At 40.0% G+C, this 27,500-nt stretch overlaps 1 protein-coding gene across 1 annotated transcript in view; it reads right to left on the bottom strand.

The window, feature by feature from the left end:
* ARHGEF38 (Rho guanine nucleotide exchange factor 38) overlaps positions 1–27,500 on the bottom strand; it is a 123,008-nt gene that overhangs the window by 3,538 nt on the left and 91,970 nt on the right. Inside the window, exons 6-13 of the mRNA XM_081156570.1 lie at positions 24,658–24,857; positions 21,082–21,215; positions 15,657–15,761; positions 13,939–14,061; positions 10,918–11,229; positions 6,393–6,536; positions 5,366–5,564; positions 4,959–5,218 (exon numbers count right to left, since the gene is read on the bottom strand). Of these exons, the coding sequence (XP_081012696.1) occupies positions 4,959–5,218; positions 5,366–5,564; positions 6,393–6,536; positions 10,918–11,229; positions 13,939–14,061; positions 15,657–15,761; positions 21,082–21,215; positions 24,658–24,857 (1,477 nt within the window). The remainder of the gene's footprint in view (positions 1–4,958; positions 5,219–5,365; positions 5,565–6,392; positions 6,537–10,917; positions 11,230–13,938; positions 14,062–15,656; positions 15,762–21,081; positions 21,216–24,657; positions 24,858–27,500) is intronic.

Raw genomic sequence — 27,500 nt, 5'->3', positions numbered from 1 at the left:
AATCAATATTTCTCTCTCTCTCTCTCCCTTCCACTCTCTCTGAAAAGCAATGGAAAACATATCCTCGGGTAAGGATTTAAAAAAAAAAATTTTTTTTTAAACTAAAGAAAGTAGCTGCCATAAATTTTTGAGCAATGGAGTAGCAGCAATAATAACTACCTCTTATAGCGCATGTGACAATTTACATGTCAAATGTGCTTTATCCCCAACAGCCCTGTTAATTGTGACTTGGAGAAGTAGCAACATGCTCTTAATCACAGGGCTAGTGGGTGCTGCTAGGACCGTATCTTCTAACCCCTGTACTTGGTTCAGTTCTCATACTACTTTAGGAGCAAAACTTTTATTCTAGCAAAGATGTGCTGAGTGTATTTTTGCAGAAAGGGACTGGACTCTAATAAGAAACTGCTCTGTTTTTGTCCTTTATGGAGGATTTGGTTTGCAAAAGCGTTCAGGAATATGATGTACCATAATACAACTTCTGAAATAATCTGTAAGAGCCCACATTAGCAGTTGATACCTATTTTTTGTCATTTTTATACATAATATATATGCTTTACTAATGCAGCTATAGATTTTTTAGCAGGTTGAATCACCTACTAATAATGTAGGGGGAAGGGATTACAGCACTGAACACCACCACCACCCCCGCAGTTGAAAATCCACATATAACAACCCCCACCAAAAAAACTTTAATTACTAATAGCCTATTGTTGATGGAAAGCCTTAAAATAAACAGTTGATTAACAAATATTTTGTATGTTATATGTATTATATACTGTATTCTTACAAAAAAGCTGGAGAAAAGAAAATGTTAAGAAAATAATAAAAAAGAGAAAATAGATTTTCTGTATTTATTGAAAAGGTCTGCATATAAGTGGACTGCACATTTTATGTATTTATTTATTTTTAAATTTTGTAATAGGTTTAATCCTTATTGTTGAAAGTATTACAGATGTCCCCTGTTATTCCCCGCTGGTCCCTCCACCCTGCTCCCATGCCCTCCCCAAGCCTTCCCCACACTATCATCTGTCCACGGGCTATGCATATATGCATATAAGTTACTTGATTAATCTCTTCCTGCCCTCCTCCCGTTCCCTCTGAAATACCTCAGTCTGTTGCATGTTTCAGTGTCTCTGGATCTGTTTTGTTCATCAGCCTATTTTGTTCATTAGATTCCACATATAAGTGAGATCATGTGATACTTGTCTTTCTCTGACTGGCTTATTGGACTGTACATTTTAAACCACTGTTGTTCAAGAGTCAATTGTATTTGTGGTCATCTTTCATTTTGACACATATTCTCTTAAGAGGAATATATAAAATGTTCCACCTATGTCTGTTTTGTCTGAAATTATAACAGAGCTTATATTTTAAACACTAAATATAGATTTTCATGAAATTATAAATTTAAAGTACAAAATTATGGCATATATTTTCAATATGTTAGGTGATTGTGGTCCAAAATTAATTCAGGATGAGCAGTTTTCAGTTTTTATATAATGTGTTTATGCCTCCATTTAACATAAGATAGATACTCAAAATGGAAATAAGTTTACTTTTAAAAAGACAACAGTTTGTAACATTAGACTACCCATTCAAAGTTGTTATGGATTTAAGAGCTAAAGGGTTTCTTATTTTTTAAATATTTTAATTATTCTAGGATGTATCTTTCTAACTTTCAATGTTAATATATTTTGGTCCAGACACATTAAAATTTTACTAACTCATAATCATCTGATTCTTTTTTCCTTGGCATTTCTTAAAATATATTTTATTGGTTGCTTCTTTTTAAAGCTCTGGCTCATTTTATGTACAATATTCTATGAATGCAATCCAGTTCTCCACAGCATTACTTTTTTTATAGTACTTTGCATTATTGTATTATTGACTCACACCCATCTTGTTACCCACTGTTTATAACCACTAGAGCTTTCCCAGTTCAGCATTTCCTTACTCTATATTTGTGCATTTAATTATTCCTGAGTGAGCCACCTTACCTGTCTTCACTGAATCTCATTTTATTGATTTCATCCCAGTTTTCCAATTAGCAACAACAAAAATCATAATATATTTCAATATTCCTTTCCAAAACTAAAAAAGCTGCAAACCAGCATTTGCAGTATTATATGGAGCTCAGGAAGCCAAAATAGTTATATTTTTAAAATGCTCATCTTTCTCTCTTACCCTCAGGAGCAAGCTTTCATGTTCTTTAGTTACCAATTATGTATCGTTATTACACAAGTAATTTTTTAAAGAACAATTTTAAATAAAGGTAAGCAAAGCAAGAAAAATAGAAAGAAACCATTCAACTTGCTTCTGGCCTTCCTTTCTTTGTTTTTTGTCTTTTTTTTCTACCTACCTACCTGAAGTGGTAATAAACATGCAATTAGAGTACACATTTTAGCAACCTGCATTTTCACTTGAAAATATATTCAAAAATCTTTTCATGCCATTAAAACTCTCTAAAGCATCATTTTAATGACTAGTTACATTCATTATGCTCCAGCTTGCTGACGTTAGAAGCACATTCTAAACAATAACATGCTAGCCATATAGCATTATTATTATATAAGTAGTTGAAAATGTAAAGATGAAGGACCAGACAATGAACTTAGGATTAGCAGCAAAAACAACTAACTTGGAAGAAATAAAAAATTATGTCCAGGCGATCGTGGTTCGATTCCCGGTCAGGGCACATGCCCATGTTGCGGACCCGATCCCTAATTGGGGGCATGCAGGAGGCAGCCGATCAATGACTCTCCCATCATTGATGTTTCTATCTCTCTCTCCCTCTCCTTTCCTCCCTGAAATCAATAAAGATATATTAAAAAAAAAAAAAAAAGACATCTCGCCAGAGAAGGGACAGGAATGGCCAATAAGTACATGAAAGATACTCAACAGCATGAGTCATTAGGGAAAAGCAACTTAAATACTGTTTGATTCACATTAAGATGGTTATAATAAAAAAGACAGAAAGTAGGGCAACTATATGAAAAAACTGAAACCCACAATCCTCATGCATAGCTGTTGGGTATATAGCATAATGAGCCACTTTGAATAACAATTTGGCAATTTCTTTAAAAAGTTAAGCATAAATTTACTATACCAACAAGAAATTCCACTCTGAGGTATCTACTCAAGAGAAATTAAATCCACACAAGGACTTGCACACAAATGTTGATAGCACCATTATTCATAATAGAAATTACCCAAAATGTTCATCAACTTGTAAATGGATAAACAATATATACTATCTCTATAGAATAAAATACTATTAGGCAATAAAAGGCAACAGAGTACATATAGATACTATAATATGGATGAATCTCAAAAAAATTATGGTAAGTGAAAGAAGCCAGCTACAAAACACCACATATTGTATGATTCCATTAATACAAAATAGACAAAAAAGGCAAATCTCTGGAGAAAAAAAGTAGACTACTGATTTCCCTGGACTGGAAGAGGGAAAGAAGAGTAACTGCAAATGGGTGCAAAGGATCTTTAGTGTGAAGGAAATGTTCTAAAATTGGATTCAGGCAACAGTTGCACAACTCTGTTAATACACTGAAAGTCATTGAATTGTATACTTAAAATGGATAAACTTCATGATATGTAGAAGAAGCTTAATAAAAGCTTAATAAAGCTTTTTAAAAAAATATTAGTCATGAATTGGACAGCAATCAATGTATTGTTGATGAAAGAAACTGAATAGAAAATATTCTTGAAGAGCAGTACGGCAGTGTCTATCGAGATTTTAAATAATACATATCCTCTGACACTGATATTCTTAGGGATTTGCCCTACAGATATATATGTGCACAAACATAGATAAACAAGGATCTTGCCTAAAATGTTGTTTGAAATTTTAAACATCCCAAAATATTCTAAATGTTTCTTATTAAGGTGATAGTTATATAAATTATGATATATCCACAAAATGAAATACTATGCAGAATTTTTCTTTAAAAAAGAGGCAGATATTTAGGTACTGTTGTGTAACATACATTATTAACTGAAAAAAGATTAACATGTGCATGTTCCCACTAGTATAAATATATAAACATGTATATGCATGATGTCTGAAAATATATACCTGAATATTGTCTCTGAATCAGAGTATAACTGGGGAGGGAATAAAGGCCTTCACTTTTAATATATATTATATATATAATCTTTCTACTTTTTAAACTTTCACTAATAACATGTATTACCCTTATAAAAAACAAATAATTAATAAAAAGCCACTAAACTAAAAAGCAAGTTAAGAAAAGAACCAGGTAACTGGGTAGTTGGTCACCATTTGGGGATTAACAGTTAAATATAATGAAACTTTCTAAGGTAGAAAAAAGGAACCCTATATTATAGGTAACTTACCATTTTGCAAAAGGATCATCCCAGTAGCTTTTGCATTGATGCAGTGAGGGAAAAGTAGCTCTTAAAATTTTCATTATAGATTACATGTCATTTTACAAGATTAAAAATGGCCAATTCATAGATAGCAGTGAAGACAGTGCTCTCAGAAGAATTAGGAACATTTTTCCACATGCTATTAATGGTGGCAATCTGTTCAGTATGAGCTGTTTTCCTCTGATGGGGGAGTGTAGAAAGACCACCTTCACTCTAAGTACACAACACAGCAGGGGAGTAATGGTAACACTACTATTTATTGTCTACTCTGCTGCTGGGTACTTTACATATACACATTATCTCTAATCCTCACAGCAACTCTGCAAAATAGGAATTAATGTCCTCTTTCTTGCACCGGAGGAAACAGTCTCAGAGAATGAATTCCTCGCAAAAACTTGCATAGAGAGTAAGGGCTAATAGAGTTAGGTCTCCTTGACACCAAAGCTGACACTCTTCCAACAAGTCTTACAGTAAGAAAGAGTGCCATTAGCGAGAATATCTCTCATGATTTGAGCAGCCAAGCATTTTGACTTCAAGGTTGGAATTCTTACCTGTTCATCTACCTCTTGGAAACTGTCAACATCAGTGCCGTTTGTTTCAAACTTTCCACATGTGCCACTAAGAGATGAGCTGCTGTCACTTATGCTACCATCCGGGGTGCTTGTGACACTGTCCCTAGCTGGCCGCGGAGACACAAAGAGGCTGATGTTATCAAAATCATCATCGCAGGACCTGTTCTCAGCATACATCTTCTGTACTTTTGCTGGATTGTAGGGTTTTAGGAAGGAAGAATATACATATCCTTTTACAACTGGATAGGAATTAAAAAAAGAAGAAGAAACAAGGTCATTTGTATACACTTTCCAAACATGTGTGTTTAGAGAAGCCCACAGAGGTCCCTGGGAAAATCTCAACCAGAGGAGGTGGTAGTTCTGTGCACCTTAAGCAAAACACTTACTTCCCGTGTCAACAAGCCACCTGCTCGTACTCCCCAATGGATCTTTCTGCTCCATCACAGCCACCAACTCCCCTTCCAGAAGATTTATGTCATATTCTTGTGTAGCATTGCACTTGCGCTTGGCTTGATACAATTCCTCTGCACTGTAGGTGGATAGAAGTTTGGAGCGGTGAGTGTCAGTTTGACGTGGCACTTCTGGCTGGGAGAGGTAAGGAGAAATTTTGGTTTAGATAGACGTATTATGAAATCCTCACTGGGTTAATAAATATTCATCCTCTGGAAATTTTTAAAATGTTGAAGCCATACATGGATTTGGGATTACTTCAGTGCTGAGGCATAGATTGGGTTATTATTGTGAAGTATCCAGCTGAGTTACACAGTGAAAATATCTCTAGTTAGCACAGGAGGGCAGTGTTGTAGAGAAGAAAGAAAATTCAATGAAAATAAGAAGGCAGAGGTTCTAATCCCTCTAGTATGTTGAACAAATTTTTAGTTCTTTGTCATGCTGTAGACATTTCCTTGCATATTAAGCACTTGGTAAATAATATTTAATTAAGTAAATTGTACATGTGCATGTCTCTTTTTTTCTGGGAAATAATATCAGTAAACTAGGCAGGGGTCAAGAGGTCTGGCCTCGTGCCAGGTCTACCATCAAGTGACTTTGGGAGAGCGACTTCATCTCTGCAGCCTGGAGTTCCTTATCTAGAAAAAGTGAAAGTTTTGAACTATGCAACTGTACTCTATAAAATGATATTCTTTATTCAACAGGTACTTATGGAGTGTCTACTTTATATCAGACACCATTTTAGTTGCTTGGAATAAATACACCACGTACAAAACAGATAAAAATCTATAAGCTTATAGAATTCATAGTATAGAGGGTAAAAATAGACAAAAAATCTGATCTGCGTAATATAAGTGTGTAAATTATTGGATATTAAAATGAGATAAGTGACATGGAAAATAATATATTATGACTTAAACAAAGCAAAGAAGTGAGTCATCGTCGTGAACGTTACAAACTCACCAGAATCTGCACAGGCTTCTTCTTTTCAAAACTAAGTTTCCTCTCAATAAATGTGGCACTGTTATCCTTTACAAAATTCAGATTTTGAATCTCTTCCAGTACTCTATTCTGCACTTCAGAGATGTTTGAAACCAACAGTGGTACCTATAGGTAGAAATAATATGGCATTGTTCCCAGAAAACTACTTAACCATGTTAGTACTGAATTCAGTAGAGCTGTGAAGGACAGTTGAGAAAGTACAAGATAGCTCCGCAGTGAAAAATTAGGTCAACATGAGAACTCCTAGATAAAAATGGCCTAATTTTATTTTCTCTTCTCTTCTCTTCTCTTCTCTTCTCTTCTCTTCTCTTCTCTTCTCTTCTCTTCTCTTCTCTTCTCTTCTCTTCTCTTCTCCTCTCTTCTCTTCTCCTCCTCTCCCCTCCCCTCCCCTCCCCTCCCCTCCCCTCCCCTCCTTTTCTTTCTTTCTTTCTTTCTTTCTTTCTTTCTTTCTTTCTTTCTTTCTTTCTTTCTTTCTTTCTTTCTTTCTTTCTTTCTTTCTTTCTAAAAGATATCTTTATTAATTTCAGAGAGAGGAAAGGAGAGGGAGAGAGGGATAGAAACATCAATGAGGAGAGAGTCATTGATTGAGCCCGCAACCCGGGCATGTGCCCTGACCGGAAATCGAACCCCGATTGTCTGAATCCTAGGTCGATGCTCAACCGCTGAGCCACACCCGGCCGGGCTGGCCTAATTTTCTTTCTCCAGAAATCACATCAAAATGACAGGAATTTTTTAAAAAAGATTCAAGCCTAATAAAAGGACAACAAAAGAAAAAATAGTAATAAAATTTTATGGAAAAGGCTCAGGATTTTATGGCAGTAGTCACCTCCAATGTGACAGGGTGGGATAGTGGGAAGTGGAAAGAGGCTAAGTGATTTTAAAACAAATCCGCAAATTTTTTGACATGTTTCCCACCAAGAGATGGAATCCATATCCCTTCTCCTCAAAACTGGGTGGGCCTTTATGAACACTTCAATGAGTCAAATGTTGAAATGAATAGAACAATGGAAATGATGCTGACTTTCAAGTTTAAGCTAAAAAGGACCACACGGTGTCTGCTGGTTTCTCTTGGGACACTCACTCTTGGGAGACTTTTGTCACCGTGGAAGTCCAGCTGCACTATGCCACTATATCGAAAGACCATGTTGAAATATCAGAGAGAAGGAGGAAGAAGGTCCATGGAGCCCCAGCTATTCCAGTCCCCAGCAGTTTGACTCTTCCATCATCATCCCATCATCAACCTCAAAGGGGCCTGAGGAAGTCTTTGAGAAGACTCGACCCCCCAGCTGTTGATCTGACTACAGCCTCATGAAAGACAATGAGAATGATGACCGGAGCCCAATAAACCCCCAGAACCATGACAATGATAATAAATGACTTTTGGTTGTTTCATACCACCACATTTGGTGTAATTTGTTTTGTAGTTATAGACAACTGGAACTGTTATGAAGCAGTTGGATCCCCAGATTCTTTCACATTTCAGTGAAGCTTGGCAGATGATAAAGTTTTCTTCTCTGCATATGGTAAAACAGAGTCTCGAGATTGGAGACACTAGGCACATATTAGAAAGAGGGTAATTAAGTGAGTGGACATACTTTGGACCCAGAGACCCTGTCAAGCAGTCCTAGCAATCAATCATTACCCCTCTAGGCTAAAGACTTGAGAGTCACCTCTGGAGATTCTGAGCAGCCCAAGAAGAAAAGACTTAGAGATGTTATCATCAAGTGTTCCCAAATGAAATTACAATCAGATTACTCTACACAAGAGTGAAGCTGAGAGTTTTCAACTCCTATGTGCTCAGTGCTGCCAATTAGTCCCCTACTCTGTCAACCATGAGTGATCAAGTATGTCACACATCTAATGCATTCCTCTAACATGAAAGAGTATGATAAAAAGCAAAGCAACCTGTCTTAATTTTAATGTAACAAAAAAGAACTTTTGAAAATTCAAATTATGAGAACAAAAATAAAGCAAAACATAGTTTTGAAGATTAAGTTAGGATAATGTCTTAGGAAGTAGAGCAAAGTAATAAAGAGTTAGAAAATAAGAAACGATAACAATATTAGAGGGAAAAAACAGGAGGTTCAGAGAGAGAAGAGGAAGAAAGAAAAATCATCAATGAAACATTCAAAGAAAGTTTCTAGAACTGGACAACATTAATTTTCAGGTTGAAAGGATCCCACCAAGTATCCAACACACCAAGGTACATCATCCTTAAATTTCAGACTGACGAAGACAACAGTAAAATTCTATAAGCCTTTAGAATGGGATAGAATAGGGCTAGTACATACAAATAATCAAAATGGACCTCTGAGTTCTCAGGAAGAACAGTGGAAGCTAGAAGACAATGGAACAACTTAGAATTTTACACCCATCCAAACTATCAATTAAATGTAATGGTAATATAAAGACATTTTCTCGTATTCAAGGTGTCAAAATATTAACCTCCCAGTTTTTCTTTCTCAAGAAGTTACTCAAAAATAAGTTTCCCCACACAAAAGCATAAAGCAAGAAAGAAATCAGCATGAGATAAGGACATGTGAGTTCACACACAGAAAAGTGATAGAGGGAACTAGAATATTTATAGCAGCATTACTTATAATAGCCAAAAAGTGGAAATAACCCAAATGTCAAACTGATAAATGGTTAAATATAATGTGGCTTATCCATACAATGGAACATTTTTGGCAATAAAAAGAATTAAGTACAGAAACACACTAAAACATGGATGGACCTTGAAAATATGCTGAGCATGAAAACCAGCCACCAAAAAACCACATATGGAATAATTCAATTTATATCGAATGTTCAGAATAGGCAGATCTGTAGATACAGAACGGAGACTGGTGGTTGCCTAGGGCTGGGGAGTTTAGGGGGAAAGGTGGAGTCACCACTAATGGTTCAGAGTTTCTTTTGGGAGCGATGACAATGTTCTAAAATTGACCATCGTGATGGTTGCACAACTCCTGTGAATATACACACACAAAATTTGAATTGTATATTTTAAATAGGTGGAATTTATGGAATGTGAATTATCTCAATAAAGTTTGTTTTTACCCACAAAATAAGGGGCTGGCCATACACTCATGTACAGCTGTGCAGTAGACGATTATAAAGCTGTAAAAGGAATGAGGCATCCCTCTGTGTAGGGACATGGACGTCTCCCCAGGATATTAAAAAGTAAGTTGCAGAAGGCGGCTATGATATGCTAGTTTTGCATGGGGAATAACAATATATATTCAAATGTAATTTAATGGCTAAAAGTAGCCCTAAGTGAATAAAAATAAACTAATAATCATGGGGGTAGGAGCAGGAGATGGGATGGTTAGGAGAGAGGAGCGGGTGTGCAACTGCCTATATAGTTTTACATAGTTCTGCCTTTTGAACCATGTAAATGTAACACCTGATTTTCAATATAATTTAATTCAATGGATAAGTTAAAAATTAGATACACAAAAAATAAAGTAGGGGCAATTAATTTTCCACCAAATGTCCGTTAAATATCTAACCAGCTGAATGAGAAATAATAGACTTGAAATGAAGAGCAAAGACACCAAGCTGATTTTTTTAAAATTGACATTAGGTTGTAAATATCTTTCTTCTCCTTCAGAAAAAAAATCAAATTATATCCTTACGTAACGATTTTCAACCTTTGTGCCATAGAAATTTTTTAAAAATGCAATACCTGACTATTTAGTCAGGGCCACTGACCTCTTTTCCCTCAGAATGTCAAATAAAAAAATGACAACAGCCAACACAACAATAAGGTGTGAATGAGTCAAAATTATGGACCACCTCCCCCCTTTTTTTGCTCAGATCAGCCAAAGATATATTTTTGGTGTGTCACAAAATTTTAGTGCCGAGAGAGAGAGAGAGAGAGAGAGAGAGAGAGAGAGAGAGAGACACACACACACACACACACACACACACACACACACACACACACACACGGCTTCTCCTCTTCGGAGGAAAACAAAAACAAACGAAGACCGGTTTGGCAGTTACCCCACGTCTGTCATTACCCTGAGACGGCCTCCCTTCTGGGTCCACATCTGAGTCATGGCTAACACTGAAAACCTACTGAATGGGAAGAGAATGCAAAATATTGAGAGGCTGCAACGTAGCATCAGGCAGGCGGAGCGACATTGGTGTCAGGAGCGATAAGTGCGAAGCTGAAAGCGGGTTGGCGTTTGGAAAGGAAATCTCCAACGCGAACTGAGAGCGTGGAAGTCGTAGCAAACCTGACCTGCGAAACCCTCTTCAAGCTTCCTGTGGAGCATGGAGAGGGCCGCAGGCTATCCGCCCGGCTCCGCGTTAAGTAAAAACCGCACGTGCACGCATGCGCACGCAACGCTCTCGCGCACGCACCACTCTCGCGCGCGCACGCACCACTCGCGCGCGCGCACCACTCTCGCGCACGCTAGGGCCAGGCTGCTCCGCGCGGGCCTGGCGTCTCATAGGCCCCGCAGGCCGAGGCCGTGCTTACCGGCCCCGCGGTGGAGTGAAGCTGCTGCAGCACCAGCGCCTGGTCCCTGAGGAGGGAGCTGAAACTGCACAGACAGTTCAGCAGGATCTTCCGCGCCGCCTGGTTGAACACCTGCAGCTCTTCCACGAGCTGGGCGTTGAGGGCCTCGAACTCCCTCTGGGCCAGGTCTGCCTCGTGTCCCGCCGCCCGCTTCAGGGAGCTGCTGTAGTCCAGCAGTTTGTCGTAGCGTTTCTGGATCAGCTTCTGAGGCCCCGGGAACAGGGCCAGCAGGGCGGACAGGGGCGTCAGGACGAGCTTCTGCAAGTGAGCTCCCTGCCAAAAGGAGGAAGCAAGCCGGTCACGGGGCACCCGGCGCCGTTACCAGGGGTCTCCCTCCTGCCCGCGGAGCGCGAGGGGCGGCGGCAGAGCATCTGGCCAAGCCACCGGAGGAGGTGGTCATTTTCCCGGCTGCCTAAACCTGGTCAGGGACTTCCCGCAGCCGCCCTAGGCTCTGACACTGAACCCGGAGAGTGAGGGGAAGAGGAAAGCTGAAGCCTGCACACCCCGGGTATGCCCCACGCGCTCTCTACAGCTGCGGGTTTCGTCATGGGGCCGTCTCCTCCCACACTTTCCCTTCCAGTCCCGGCGCCGGCACGTGGGGGGAGGGGCGTCTCAGGCCTGTGACGGGCAAGACCGTGTGAACGATTCACCGGTTCACCCTCCACTTTTGCTGGCGATAGAAGGAAGAGAGTCGGCCTTTGACGAAGAGACTGTGTCCTATCCGTCCCACACCTGCCCCAATTTCCTGGCTACCCTGGTAGCTAATTTGGGGAGTGGAATTGTATGCCCTATGCAGATGGTACCCCCCCTTGTTATCGGCATTTTTATCCCGTGATACAACCGGCCACCGAGTTATTGCTTCCTCTTTAATACATTGAAGGATTAAGCTGATGCTGATTCTGTGTCTTAAATTGTCACATTTTCAGGCCTGAGTCATTGAACAATGAAATTCATATTAATGCCCCGCCCCATGCCCGACCCTGAGCACCCTGTATTAAATTTCTTTTATCTCTCTTTCCTCCCCTTCTATCCCGAAGGGCACAAGTATCCTATGTTTGCTGACCACCCACTGTTACCCTTTATCATACATGCTTGGGTTATGTGATTATGTTATGGCAGTTTGGAAGCAGATTTCCTTTTGTACCCCGAAAGATGTCCTAGGGAATCAGATCTGAGCAGCAGCTGCTATTAATTAACTTAAATGGCCTCGGGTAACTTTGAACTCAAGGGAAATCTAGAAGAGAGGAGAAACCAATCTTTTATTGGTACTAGCAATAGCCAACCCAGATAAAACTTGATGTCTAATTTATAAAGTAATCCACATGCACCTGCAGACTGTTAAATGAATCCTTTGACTAAGCAAAGAATCTGTTTATTGTTCTGGGATAAATTGCTGTGTTTGTGATGTGACTGGACTCAACAGGTAGTCCAGTTACAGTACTGCACTATAATTACAATATATATGCTGTGTGACATAGATGTGAACCAATTTACCTGTGCATGGGAATTGTAGTCAGAACAAATAAGAATCAGATTTCATTTTAATATTGTATCCTATGCAAAATGTATAGATAAGTATCTTTCATGGTTAGATATAAACTCTGTGTACCTTCAGATAGATGTTTGATTTTTAAACAGAGTTAAAATATGTTACCTATAAAAAGTTACTTTTATGTTCAATTTTCTGATATTTTAATTTATCCTAATTTATCATCTTGTGGTTTTATGCAAGGTAGAGAAGGACACCTTGTCCCATCATTTTATAAATTCTGGAGCATTCTTAATGAGGGAGAAGCTATATACTATGTTTTTACATGGCACTTAATAAATATTTATTGACTTAGTTAATGAATTGGAATTAAATTAAAGAGCAAACCCTTAAGGACTTTTCTAAAATATGCATTCTGTAGCTAAGCCCAGAAAATGTATAAGAACTAGCCACACTCTTTCCATTTAACATATGTCATAAAATCTCTCCCCTCCTCCCTCTCTCATTGATCTAATCAATCATCTTAGTTCAGAGGTAATCTCGACTTTCTATGTTCCTGTGCCAGGAATGCAAGGTGCTTCTCAGTGTTTTTCTACTGTTTCGGAGGCTGTATCACTTCCTAGGACTCAGAAATATGAGAGCTATTCATTGGATGTCACAACTTGAGATGGAAGGACATTACTGAGATTTAGAGCCTGGTGTACCAGGAATGCTAAACACCCTTCAACACAAGGGCCACTCAAAGAAGATTTGCCTGACCCAAAATGCCAATAATGCCAACACAAAAATACCACTTTCATGGACCTGCAAGATGGTGAAGGAGACTATTATATTTTATATGTAATACTTGAAATACTATTATGTAATAACAATACCTATGGAGCACAAGAGGCTAAATTAAAATTAGTATTCCTCAGACTAGTTTACCACCCAAGTATTTCCTTGGCTTAAGTATGTTTTTATGATTCCGAAAACTTTGTTTTATGATTCTGTATATTTTACAGAACTCTTAGAAAACAAATATTTATTGCAGAACAGGAGACATAATATATGACTCTTATGTAAAAGCCCTTTCTCAATAGGAAGGCTTTACTTTCGAGCCTACAGTAGGTTAATAAAACTCACATCTTCAGAGAGTGTCTTCATGCCTCCTATAAGGACTCTAAGAAGATCACAGCTTTCTAACTTCATAAATCTTTGCTATATTACATGCAGACTTAAACTAAATGTTGATTTTAGTTGCCCACTCACTACCCCTAGAAACATAGCCTAGGACCCTCTTAAATTCTGATTATAGTGAAATCTTCACCAATCCACTTTAAAATATTTAATGATTAAAAAAACTCCTGTTTTAAATCTACTCATTTTGACATTAATATTTGCTTTAGTGCATGTTTTATTTCTAACCAGAAAAATAAAATAAAAATGAAAGGCAGCTTTTCTTTTAACCCTACTATTGAATTTGCATTTACCTATGAAGATAAATAACTTACGAAGTCATCACAGGGATTTGGGGCATTACTGGGGGCTTCTGCATGGTCCCCTTCTTCCTCCTCTTTGGTGCATGAAATCACCTGGAGCTCCAGCACACTCTGCAGAGCTAAGCCCATGGCATCCTGAAACCCAAGAACAAAATTACTCAAAGAGCAAAGTTCCGAAGTCAGTACAATGACACGTATCGCAGACGGGTACTTCATCAGCATAACCCTCCATTCCCACTGAGAGGCAGGAAGAAAAAAAAGGAAGGAAAAGAATTCATGAATACTCTGTACAATCCGGTTACACATAACAATCTGTCTCCTCACTTTCCCCCTATGTCACTTTCTCCTCGTGCTCTGGAGGAGGACACCCTCTTTATCAAGAGTCCATCTTAAATTCTCTCATTGGCTATTCTTCAGCATTCAATGCTTACAGATCCCTTATTTTAAATACCACTCCTCTTTGATTTATGTCTTCCGTTTTCCTTAGCGAATTTAATGCTCTCTTTAAGAGAAGATGCTCACATTTTTGTTGAATCAACTAGTGGCAATAGAAGACTTTCCTGTAGATGTTCCCAAGAGGCATTTACACAGCATGGAACCTTGTCACCAAATCATTGTGCCTGTCAATCCTCTGCTGTGGTAATTTATCTAAATGTGCAAACATTTGCTTCCAAAAACAGATATCAAAGAGAAAAACTGGAAAATGGGAAGGGCACCATTTAACTGACTTGCATGTAAGTCTAGTAACTCTGTTTCGTAGTCATGACCTTGTCAGGATGTTGTTAAGGACGCTTTGTCTTCTTTATGGGATCCATTCTGAATATAATTACACTGCCCTCCACTGGGCTTGTTTCAGTCTGATTCTCAACAAGGGCACAAAAACCTCACAGGGAACTGGAAATTTGTGGGGTACTTTTGTCTTTAACTATGGTTGTGTAAGAGCATTTGCATATTTTAATTTGTATTATTTTGTTAGAATTTATTTTCCATTATATTGATTTTCTTTTATGTACGCCTACCTACCTAAAGGTTGATTTATATATAAATTTCATTCAGAGCTATAAAGGGGGCATTGTGAAACACTAGTTGTAAAATACAAAGAGGTGCTCAGTTTGTCTTAGAATTGTGTGATCGCATGCCTTTTGCGGGGTTGGCTGCTAGGTAGCATATAGCTAAATTTGAGACCTACATGTGAGTTTTATGGGGTTTTTTAAATGGCCTTTATGTTATGGACTTTTTACTTTATAACTTCTTCTAATTTCTTTTTGTGTTCCTCTATGATTTTCTTTTTTCTTTCAGTTCTACTCTTAAATTTGCAAATTCGTGTTTCCAGTTCCCTACGAGGCTCTCATGCCCTAGTTGAAAATCAGACTTAAACCAACTGGAGTGCGTTATAATTATATTCAGTAGAAAGACCAGTTAGGAGTTTATTTAGTCAAACAAAATAAACACATAAAATTTCTGCCTTGTCTGCAGTTTTGCATTGGTGCACTCACGTCTAGTGTAAAGAAAGCATGCTGATGACCCGTACCATGTGTCAGCCAAATGAGCAGTCGTCCCACAATCTGGCGATTTGGATGGGGGAAAGGTTGAACAGGTAAGGGAACAAAAAACAAAACCCAAGCCTTTATAATGGCTTCCTTCACCAGCAGTCACATTCCCTCTTCATAATAACCATGGACTGCGGTACCTGCCAGCAGAAACATTGAAAACAGCCGTGTCTCCCTTACCTGTATATGTTGAAGACAGAATGAAATGTTCTTCAGACAGAGCCTCACAGTCTTTTCTAAAGATCTAAATAGCTTTTCTTCTCTATTAAAGGTGTTGTCTTTCACCTAAAATAGAGATGAAATTATTTATTTTTATAACTCAAATGAATCTGGTATTTAAAGAAAAGTATCTTGGACTGGTTGGGCAGCACATCACCAAAAACTCCCGGTTGAGATGCAAACCTTTCATAGCCTGCCGACTGCCTTTAACACAGCACTCTCGGTGGACCGGCCCACGGCACAGCTGATGTGCAGCTAAACCACGGGCGCAGCTTAACTGCTGTTCAGCTTTCACGCTGTAAAGCTTCCCCTGTGTCACAGTAGCAGTAGGATGTAAAATGTTTCTCTGCTGCTTTTAATGACATGTATTATGGATGTACCCTTAGATGATAATACATTTTTCAGCTTATAAAATAATCCATAAAATAAAGTGGAAATTAGAAAAACAAAACAATCTATTGACTGGAATTTCTTGTTTTGCTGAAAAGACCTATTCCAATTTATTTCACTGTAGTTATTTAGAAAATATTCTTAGGTTCTTGGCTAAAGAAATGCGATAGCTCCTTACCAACTCAAATTTGAAAGATGATATGTAATCTCAGCAGAACTAGCCCTCTGTTAAGAAAACTCAGCAGTTAAGTTAGTGGTCACGTGTATTCAGTTATTTTTTTGTTATCTTACATGTTAAGCGTTCAGAAAAATATGCTTTTTACGTGCTTATGGCAGTTTCCAGGAGTGTGCACTTATTGTTGCTCTTAATGGGGAGAAGTGTTTCTTGGCCATCGAAATGGCTACAAAGGTCAGAACCAGCCTCATGCTGCAGACTCTGTGTGAACATGCAAATGTTTCGCTGCCTGCGCTGTGCACTCTTCAGCTTGGTGCTGGATAACAACTGTGGCTGCCTCCGGTTCATACACTTGTTAATTTAATATGGCTGACCTTAGACCTAAATACACAGAAATAGTGACCTCTTTTTTTTTTTTCAATTTCAGAGAGAGGAAGGGAGAGGGAGGAAGAGATAGAAACATCAATGATGAGAGTCATTGATCAGTTGCCTTTAGCACGCCCCCTACTGGGGATCGAGCCCCAAACCTGTGCATGTGCCCTGACTGGGAATGAAACTGTGACCTCCTGGTTCACAGGTCGACGCTCAACCCCTGAGCCACGCCGGGTGGGCTGACATTTTTATTTTTAAACCCCTTAATAATGCTCATCTAGAAAGATTTTTGTTTAAATGGGTGGCATAGTTCTTTGTAATCCACACAAAATTTAACACTCTTTGCCTTAGGATTTCTATGTTCTAAGCCAGTTTGATGTATATCACAATAGGCTGTGCTAGATTTTTTTTTTTAATGCAGTTTTTAAAACCTTATTACCAGCTATTTTGTTTAGTATACCTTGGCTGGGACCCAGATGGTTTCTAAAATAAGAGGTTCAAGGATCATACTAGGAGAAATATTGCCCATTTCTTCTTCTCTGTAGTCAAGCCAGGCTGCTTTATTTTGCTGGCATTTGCTGCTGTCCCTTTTCTGCTTGAAAAATTCTGTTTATTTTTTAAGGACTTGTTCAGCTGTCACCCCTTCTATGAATCCTCCCTATCATTTTTATTCTTTCCACTGTAGAAAATGAATTACTCCTGTGTGCTCTCCCAAAACTAGTCAATTATTCTCGCTATTCTCTCCACTGACGCATTGCAAGCATTTGAGATGAAGTATTTTTGCCTTAATAATAATAATAGCTTTTAACATTTATTAAACACTATGTTCCAGACACTGTGCTAAAAACCTGTCTTCTGTTTTCTCATTTTAATTCTCACACAACCCTATGGGGTAGGTGCCACGATTGGTCCCATTTTGAAGATCAAGAAACAGGTTTCAGGAGGCATGGCAGAGATTTAACATATCCTGATAGAATTAGCACCTCCAGCTTAAGGTAGACACAGAGCTTCCCTGCCAGGGCCTACCCCTCCCAGAGTCCCTTGCAGCTGGCTCCCTCCTTGGAACTGGGTTTGAGTAAATAGGACATGAGCAAAAGTGATGTGTTTCATTTCTGAACCTTGGCCTTATAACACTGACCTTGGGACTTAAATGAAGACCTGGCAGTGACCCAGCTTCCACCAGGAAGATGAAGACAGTCTGTTTAGGAAACAGCAAAGCACAAAACTGGGGAGAACTGGGTTCCTGCAGCATCTCATGCAGAAGAGCCCGTCTGGACCCACACTTCAGGACTGTTATAAGACAGAGAAATAAATGACAAGCTGACTCAAGCTTATGTTATGGAATTGCTTTGTGACAGAAGCTTGGCCTTTAGCTTAACTAAATAGGAAGTTAAAGAAACTTGCCTGTGTTAACCGGTAAAACCAGGATTCAAAGACAACTTGTCTGAAATCAGAACCTCTTTGCATTCCCAGGCTCTAATACAGTGTCTGGCACCTAAGAGTTCAATACATGTGTGATGAATTGAATAGAATCTTCCTCCTGGGTAATAGTTTTATATCCTAACTCCACCAAATATTTCCCTTGAGCTGCTGACAAGTGCAGAATTGACTGATTTGAGATTTATCTCTTCTCCAGTCCAGCCCATGCAGCTGATTTTCTGATTAACAGTGAAATGCTTCATTGCTGACAGGACATCCTCTCAAAAGATTAAGAGGGAAATCTAATTAATATCCCTCCAAGCCACTTTACCTACGATGCACTTTTAGTTCACAATTGAAAAATATCAGACGCTGATGATAAATATGTTAAAGAATATAACAACTTCTATAAAAGCCTGCCCGGAATGGAGACCAGCCTATTGTTTCTCAATGGGATTGTCTTAAATCAGAAGCAACATTCCAAAGGATAGAAGAGAGTTGTTTGCACGTATTTCCACATGTCTATGGAGGCTACTGTCTCTTCTCACAGGAATTCCCAAATCAGTTTTATTGCTGTTGTCTTTAGTTAAAATGTCTTGATTTTCCTTTCTCTGATTTATGACCACACACCATAAATGTCCCAAAGGTCCCACATGATAGGTCCACATTGAGAGGAGGCGCCTGGAGTTACCTCCTATGTGCAGTGGACCCAGTGAGCCCCTAGAAGAATATAAAGAAGTGAGCAGAAAAATAAAACGAGCCCTGTGTTCCCAGAAAGTCCATATTGGATACGGTGTGGGGAAGTCATCGCAGCCAGAGAAAGAGACAAGAACAAGGCCCGGATGAAGTGTATTTGCCCACAAGTGCTCTAGAGGGGGTCACCGCATGCCGTGCTGGGCCACAGGGGTCAGTGGGCTTGGTCAGGTGGCAGGAGGAGGCACAGAGAAAGTCCTTATTGGAGTTTTTGTGGGAGACCCCACAGACACAGCTGGGCAGAGTAAACAGTTTAGCATTAACCAGTTTGAATAATTGCCCTGGGCCTGGGGCTATCCGGGTGGTCTCTAATTACTTGGTACCAGGCCCTGGTATCTAGGGCAGAGGAATATTGGAGTGTGAATTAGGTAAAGATGTGATTGGGGCTGTAGATTCTGGATTGGTTGGTTTGCATATGAAAGAAGTGATCCCAACGGAGCCCTTGGCCATCTCTAAGAAAGGTCTGGCCCAGGGCTGGGTTCTCCCCTCAGCCAGCCAGCTTTTTAAAAGTGTCAAAACATTATAAAATATAGAAAGTAAAAGACCTGATTAACACACCAAGCATAAAGGAGTTTACATCCACGTGAGAAGAAGAAGTCTGCACATTAAAAGGTAAGTAACAGTACAAGGTAATGATATAAAATAATGATGATGATGCCAATGTGTACTGAGTGCTTCCCCACTGCGTTAGGTCGTTTCTTTACAGGCATCACTTCATTTAATCCTCACAGCCACCCCATGTGTTAGGTTCTAGTACGATTCCCCAGTTTATAGATGATTACACTGAATTTAAGTTATGTGCCCAAAGACCAGTATTTAGTAAGTGACACGGTGAAGTTCAGTCCCAGATCTGGACGATTTCAAAGATTTTGTTCCTGATTTCTGCCCTGTGCTACCTCCTGCGACTATTAACAGTGCCACAGCTGGGACGCACTCTGGAAGTTTGCTGGGCATTCAGAGGAGGAACAGGCCACGTGTAGCTTAGTGGTCAGAGAGCCGCAAAGACAATGGAAGAGGGAGAAAGAGGGACACAGCAGCTAGAGAGCGAGGTGACAGGTGAGCCGTCTAAAAGCAATGCTGAGCCACCACACCACTGCCTCTAGTTCAAATGAACACCCTTTGACAGGTAACATCATAGGGGATGAAACCAGGCGCGCGAGAAGGAAAACTAAACGTACTCTACAGTATCTGAAGAACCTGCCTGCCCACATTTGGTCAGACGCCCACCGTATTGCCACCTGCGGGCCACGGCCTTCCTGTGTGTGATTCTTAAAGTGATCGTTTCCTTCAGGGTTATTCGGCTGCAGAAGGCTTGGAGTCTTCGTAGACACGCGGACTTCTAGGTTGTACCCTTTACCAGCTGCAACCCTGGGATCTTCTGGCAAGCTCCCAAGCTAGTTCTGTGCCCACTAAAATTTGAGAAGCTTTGCTAACCCATCTATTATGTATTAGGGGTTGAGGTGAGAGTGGTTCAAGTCAGGCGAAACAGCTGACAGAAACAGCCACCCAGTAATACAATGTGTGTCTGGGTGGGGAGGGACAGAGGAAGGGTAAACGGGAGGAAGGAAATGGGACTCATGTGCATGCCCGAGCACTTTTACTATAGGTAATAAAGATAAGGTGAACACCAAGGAGCCCCAAAGGAAAGTGAGACTCCTGAAAGCTGAAATAGGACAGGGATGGAAGGAGAGCGCTGTGTGGGTGAGAGTGTGTGCTGATGGATGGTGAGGGGGAGAGAGAGGGGAGAAGGGGAGAGGAAGGGGAGGGAGAGGGGAGAGAGAGAGGGGGGAGAGAGGGGGGGAGGGGAGAGAGAGGGGAGAGAGGGGGAGGGGGAGAGAGAGGGGGAGAGAGGGGGAGGGGGAGAGAGGGGGAGGGGGAGGAGGAGAGGGGGAGAGAGAGGGGGAGAGAGGGGGAGGGGGAGAGAGAGGGGAGAGAGGGGGAGGGGGAGAGAGGGGGAGGGGGGAGAGAGAGGGGAGAGAGGGGGAGGGGGAGAGAGGGGAGAGAGGGGGAGGGGGAGAGAGGGGAGAGAGGGGGAGGGGGAGAGGGTGGAGGGGGAGAGAGGGGGAGAGAGAGGGGGAGGGGGAGGGGGGAGAGAGAGGGAAAGAGGGGAGAGGGGGGAGAGAAAAGGGGGGGAGAGGGGGAGAGAAACAGCACTGGGCAATTACCTTGAGTCTCAGTGTTCTGGGAACAGCTGTGTACCAACAAGACAAAACCTCCCCAAAATATCAGCGCTCATGTCCCCTAGGAAAATGTGTGTGGTCGGAGAAGAAAAGTTACCTGTGATTCTCCTCTGGTGAGCATCCTGAGATAATTGGTCACTCTCTTGGATTTCTTGCTAATTGAGTGAATGTTCAGTTTCGACAATTTATCTTTCAGGGACCCGTCCTCCTCGGCCCTCTTGTATTTCAGCACTGAAAGGGAAGAATGCAAGGTCACATCTGGCCACGTGCAGCACAGACAGTGCCTTTCATCCAAAGTATTCAAGACCAGCGTTTGTATTTAAAACACAAATCCATGATTTGGGCTCCCTGTAGCAGGTGCCGTGTGCGCCAGCCCCACGACCCAACCCTAACTCCAGCGGCCCGCCCACTGTCCTTCGGAGACTCTGCTGTCCCAGGGTGCGAGCCCCTCAGAGCCCCAGGTCCGCATTAAAGGAACCCCAGGCACTGAAGCAGGGCTCTCCCTCTCCGCTCGGATAACAGATTACTCTCTGGGCTCTCGAGTGAAGCATCAGGACCAGCCGAAGGAGGCCTCAGATCCTAGCCTGACTTTCTACTAGCAGAGAGACTTGGGGTAAACTGAGTCGCCTCTCTGAGCTTTACTCACTTTATTTTTATTTTTTAGAGAGAGAGGAAGGGGGTAGAGAGAGAGGAGAGAAGAGAGAGAAGGAGAGAGAGAGAAACATGGATGTGAGCGAGAACCTTCGACCGGTTATCTCCTGCATGTGCCCCCAACCGGAATCGGATCTGCAGCCTCGAACCAGCTGAGCCACCAGGCGGGGACTGGGCTGTTCTTTTTTATCTTCAAAATCACTTTCACCTCTCATGGCGTTCAAATGTTAAATATCCCCAACACTCCTGCTTGGTAAGGGTGTGGAGAAATGGGCAACCCCACATACTGTTGGTGAGGATTAAACTAGCACAGTTTTGATACAGAACAACTTGGCAGAACCTTATAAAAATTAAAATATTCATAGTCTATGACCAGGAGGTCCACGCACAGAAATCTGCTTTCCAGAAGCCTACGAAGTTGTGTTTGCTGCAGCATTTTTTCTAATAGCAAAACGTTGGAGACCATCTAAAAGTATGTCCTAGAGGAATCGTTTAATAAATTATGACAGGCTCGTAAGTGGAATACTGTGGAACCATTAAAAAGAAGAATGTTCATGCTATATGATTGAGTTTTTCAAAAGTCAGCAAACTGTAGCATGTCATACATGTTGCAGAAAGGAAGGAAAGAAGAAAAAAGAGTGAGAAAGTAGGGGAAAAAACCCAAAATCTGAAGAAAACAATAAAATCTTAGCTATGCAAACTAGAATCATGGGAGAGGGAAAGGTTTTATCTTTAAAACTTTGACATAGTTTAAGCAAACACAAAAGTAAAAAAAATAATATTACGGCTATTATCTGTCTCCAACCTTTGTCAATTCTTTAACTTTGCCTTGTTTCCAATCTTTTAATTAAAAAACCACATAACAGGTGAAGCTCCTCTGAACCCCATCTTTAATTCCTACAGGAATTGTGATCCTAAATAATGAGTTTATTATATCTGTACCTATTTTTATACCTCTATTGTATATGTATGCAGTAATACAATACATGGTATTTTTTATTAATTTTTAAAATATTTTTTATTGATTTTAGAGAGAGGGGAAGGGAGAGGGAGAGAGAGATAGAAACATTGATGAGAGAGAAACATCGATTGGGCGCCTCCTGCATGCCCCCTACTGGGGATCAAGCCTGCAACCCGGGCATGTGCCCTGATGGGGAATCGAATAGGTGGCTTCTTGGTCCATAGGTCAATGCTAACAACTAAGCCACCAAGGCTGGGCCATAGTATTATTATTTTATTTATTTATTTATTTGTATATCTTTATTGATTTCAGAGAGAGGAAAGGAGAGGGAGAGAGAGAGAGACAGAAACATCAATGATGAGAGAGTCACTGATCGGCTGCAGCCCACAACCCGGGCACGTGCCCTGACCGGGAATCGAACCCTGATCACCTGGATCCTAGGTCGATGCTTAACCGCTGAACCACGCCCGGCCGGGCAGTATTATTTTGAATGATGTCAATCTTTATGAAAATGGTACCAAATTGCATATATTCTTCTGTCACTTGATACTTTATATATTTTTTAAAACCTCCACATTATTTTGATTTATCCAATTGATATACTTTAATTAAATATACTTTAATTAATTTTTATAATGTTTGTAGTCTCATGATATCACAGGGTATAATACACAGTTTACCCATTATCTGAATAAATATGTAAGCCATTTCTTTTCTTTCTTTGGTTTTCTTTGCTATTATGAACAAAACTATTACCAGTAGTTACCAGTACACCTCTCTATTAACTATGGGCAAGAGTTTCTCAAATATCTAGAAATTGGTTTTCTGGGTCTTGGGTGTGTGAATCTTTAACTTCACTAGATATTGTCAACTGTCCTTAAAAGTGGTGATTCCAATTTGCATTCTCACCTCCAGACTGAACTTCAGCACTTAACGCTGTCCATTAAAAATCTTTCTGCCAATGATAGGCTGAGAATGATATGTCATTGTCATTGTAATTTGCATTTCCCTGATTATTAGTGAAGTTTAGCATTTGAAAACATACTGGTCTTTCTGTAAACTGCTTATTTTTATTTTTAATGGGTTTTTGTATTCGAATGTTTTTATTATTGATTTAATACCAGTAATTATATATTCTAGATAGTAATCTTGTGTCTATGGGCTGTCTTTTCATTTTGTTTGTGGTGCCTTTTTCTCTACAACTTTCACTTTTTACTCTATGCCCTTTATAATCTGAATTTATTAATACAAACACATACCACTTTTGAATTTAAAAATTAGAAAATAAAATAATAAAAATAAGTGAAGTGGTTTGACAGTTAGCCTCAAAGTCCTGCCATTGCTTTAATGTTGAATTGAGAGCTAATGTTAGAAGTACAAAGCCAATTAAAAACTCACACTGAGAAAGGACCCATGAGCCAACCCAATGCACCACTACATCCAGATGAGAGGATCAGTATAATTATGCCTCCTGACTTGAAATCTACAATCTACTTTGGACACCAATTTTACAACTGAGTTAACAAAGAGTTAACAATAATTTGTTGACTTGAGAAAAAATATACTTGCCCCTTTCAGTGGAACAATTGTTGCACCCCCAAATCTGCATCCTTTGTGTGCCAGAACCAAGTGAGCTGATGTGTTAGCTGGGCCCCCTCACCTGGATCTTCCCCTTTCCCCACTAATTTTTGGCTCTAGCTTCCCAGGGCTCCAGCTATCCAGCCTCACCGTGTCTCCTTCTCACCACACATACTGCCAGGGATGGGAAGACTCTATGTTATGGGTACCTTCGGCCCACAGTATGTCATCAGGCCTGCAGTGGCCACAAGAGGTTGACTATAGGACTGATTTTTTTTTAATGGTCATGTTTGTGCCTCATGATCTTCTCCTGAACCCAGCTGGCAAGGCAAAGCCACACTCTCTTCCTGAGCTCCTAACTCTAGAAATCAAATGAGCATGATCGCTACCACTGCTGTAACTTCAGACGTTCTGCTTCTCAGAAACACGAACAGAGCGCGCCAGTCACGGAAAGCACCCAATTCATTCCTCGTATCTCCTTACCCAAATCCTTCCGTCTTTTAAGCTCGTTGATGTTGACATTGATGTCCTTCACTGCGGCGAAGGCCTCCTCCACGGCCTCGAAGTCCGGGTGAGAGGCGGGGGTGGAATTGCGAAGCTCGCACAGCAATAGGGGGTATTTCGTCACACGCTGAATCGGCTTGATCATCAGGGAGCTCATGTTTGTTAGGTTCGGCTTGCCTCTACAATAGAGATAAATGATGTCAGTTTTGTGAACAGTTGTTTTATTAACTCCTTTTAAGTTTTGTGATTTTTTGAAAAGATTAATCCTGAAACTGTTCTTCTTCCCCACCCCATCCATTTGGCTACGCACGATTTCCAAAGGAAAGCAAGAGCCGTGGGTGACAGATAGAAGCAAGGCTGAAAGATCCTACTAAACAAAAAACGAAAACAAACAAACAAAAAAACAAACCATGAGTATAGCTGTCCACCAAAAAGATTCAAAGCATCGTTTCCATCCATGTCCCATTTACAGGTTTTCGTTAATAACAGGCTTTAAAATAATAGAGGGAAACAAGCAATGCCGGAATGCATTTTTTTCCATGACAACCGAGAAAAAAGCTTTTTACCAGTGGTATTTTTTGTGATTATTGGTGAGGAAAATAAACTCATCATTTAAAACTCTAAACAGATGACAAGTATTGTCAAAAGAAAGCATTGTCTTCTCTCTTTTACCGAATTGAGAAGTTGCATTTATATTGTTCCAGAGGTCTTTTCAGTCCCCAAAGGAGATTTGTGATGAATGCAATAGTTCTGTGAATATTGTTAATGCCATCGCTATCACTAACTGTTGCTGTCCTGCAGTGGCTTTCCGTGTGGATTGCTCTCCGCCAGCAGATCTTCAAACGGCTGCATGAAAGGGACCCTCCTGCCCGACTGCAAGCTCGATCGGGTCTCTGTCCAACCCACTCTCGCTCATTTTCCAGCCAGGACGCAGTCGTTTCCAAAAACCTCTTCACGCAAAGGGGCAGGTAAAGAGACATTGTAACTGAAACATGGATGAAAATCATACTTTGAGTCCCTTCTGCTGGAGGGATATATTTATTTGTTTTATGTTTTTATTTAGCAGATAGAGAAAACAGTCACTGTTTTCAAATCCTGATAGGTGGATTTTTCATTCAATTATTATTTTCAAGCACTAATATGGATAGACAACAGATCACATAATTGGAATAATGAAATGAATCTAAGTAACACTGAACAAAATTAGAAAATTGCATCATTAGAAAAGATCTGAAGGCACCTTAGAGATCATCTAATTGAACCCTTCATTTGAAAAATGAGAAATTAGGGAACTTTGATTATCATGTGTACATGCATACATGTGCACACACACACACCAGTCACTATCACACCTTCTTACTATTTCACTTTTTCATAGCACTTATCATTATCTGAAATCGTCTTGTTTCTCTGTTCTCCCGTTTATGCTCAGTTTCCCTGCCACCACTACAACTCCAGCATGATATATATTGTTCTCTCAATGAATATTTGTAGACTGAAGTGAGAGATTTCTCAGATTTTTTGTAATGTGCTTTTATTTTATACTGAACTTATTCCCTGCCCCCCCCCCCCAAATTTCCAATGGTTCTAATGACTGAGGAATTTTGTTCACATGCTGAGCAAAAGATGATATATATCATAATAGAAACAAAAATTGAAGTAGACCAAAAGGTAGCTTTTTTTTCTTTCAGGAAAACCAAAATAAAAAAGGTTTTCAAGGGAGTAAAGGGTTGCTTTTACGATGTATCTTGTACTTTCTACCCATTTGCACCAAATCTATTAAGGAAGGGAGGTAAGGAGACAAGGTGGCAAAAAAGCAATGAGGGGAGAGGGAGAGAGAGAGATGTTATTGGTTTCCAAGATAACTGGGTGACACAGATGGAGAAAAATGTAAATATTATGAATACTAAAAAAATAAAAATAAAAACGTATTTCCTAACTGATGGTGTGTCAATAGCTGAACCTTCGAATACGAAGAACTCATTTTCTTAGGTGTCTTAAGCAGAGATTCTTTAACAATACAACAGTTTAGAGACTTAAGTAGGAACAATTCCCTTATGTAAGAACAAGCCAGGAATATAGAAGATATTAACTATAAAAAACCATATTACCTATATGAATATGATCAGAATTTCTGAGTTTTTCCTTTGACTATCACCACGTATTAGTTTATTTAATCTTCTAAAGAACACTGGACATACCATCAAAATATAAATATAATCAAATGATTCCAAGACAACTCAGTTTTGACAAGATAGTTTATCAGTGTGGTCCACTTACTTTATTTTTAAAGATCCCCAGATATATTAAAGGATATCCTTGTATCTTGGAGCTGCCCTCGTTTCTTCTTAATTAAGACCTGTCAAAAACCAAGCTAGGCCCTTTTAGTTGTGCCCAGATCTCATCACTACTTTTTTTTCCATCACTCTTTGGCATCAAAGTTCTATTCTCTCCCTTTTATGTTTCAAATGACAATGATAACAATAATGAACGATTACTGTTTCTCTTAAAAGCATCACAAATGCAAATATTAAAAAGGCTCTCTCAAAATCAAGAAGTCTCATTTGTCTTCAGACATGCACTTTGGACAGTTGCCCAAGTGATGAACACTGATGTTCTGATATCTGCATCACATAGACAAGCAGTGTGGTCAAGAAAATAGAGGGTGTGCTATGAGATAATGACCCTCCAGGCATTGAGTGCCACAAAGCTCACCCATCTAATCCCTCCCAATTAAATTAAGTTCTGATAACTTCGAGGCAGATGCATCCTATGTGTGATAAAACCCAGCTGAGCCAAGCAACCAATTACCAGGTACCTCC

This window comes from Miniopterus schreibersii (assembly GCF_964146895.1).
Source record: "Miniopterus schreibersii genome assembly, chromosome: 1".
Lineage (NCBI taxonomy): Eukaryota > Metazoa > Chordata > Mammalia > Chiroptera > Miniopteridae > Miniopterus > Miniopterus schreibersii.
The sequence above is the reverse complement of the archived record's forward strand: the minus strand, read 5'-3'. Positions and strand labels throughout refer to the sequence as shown.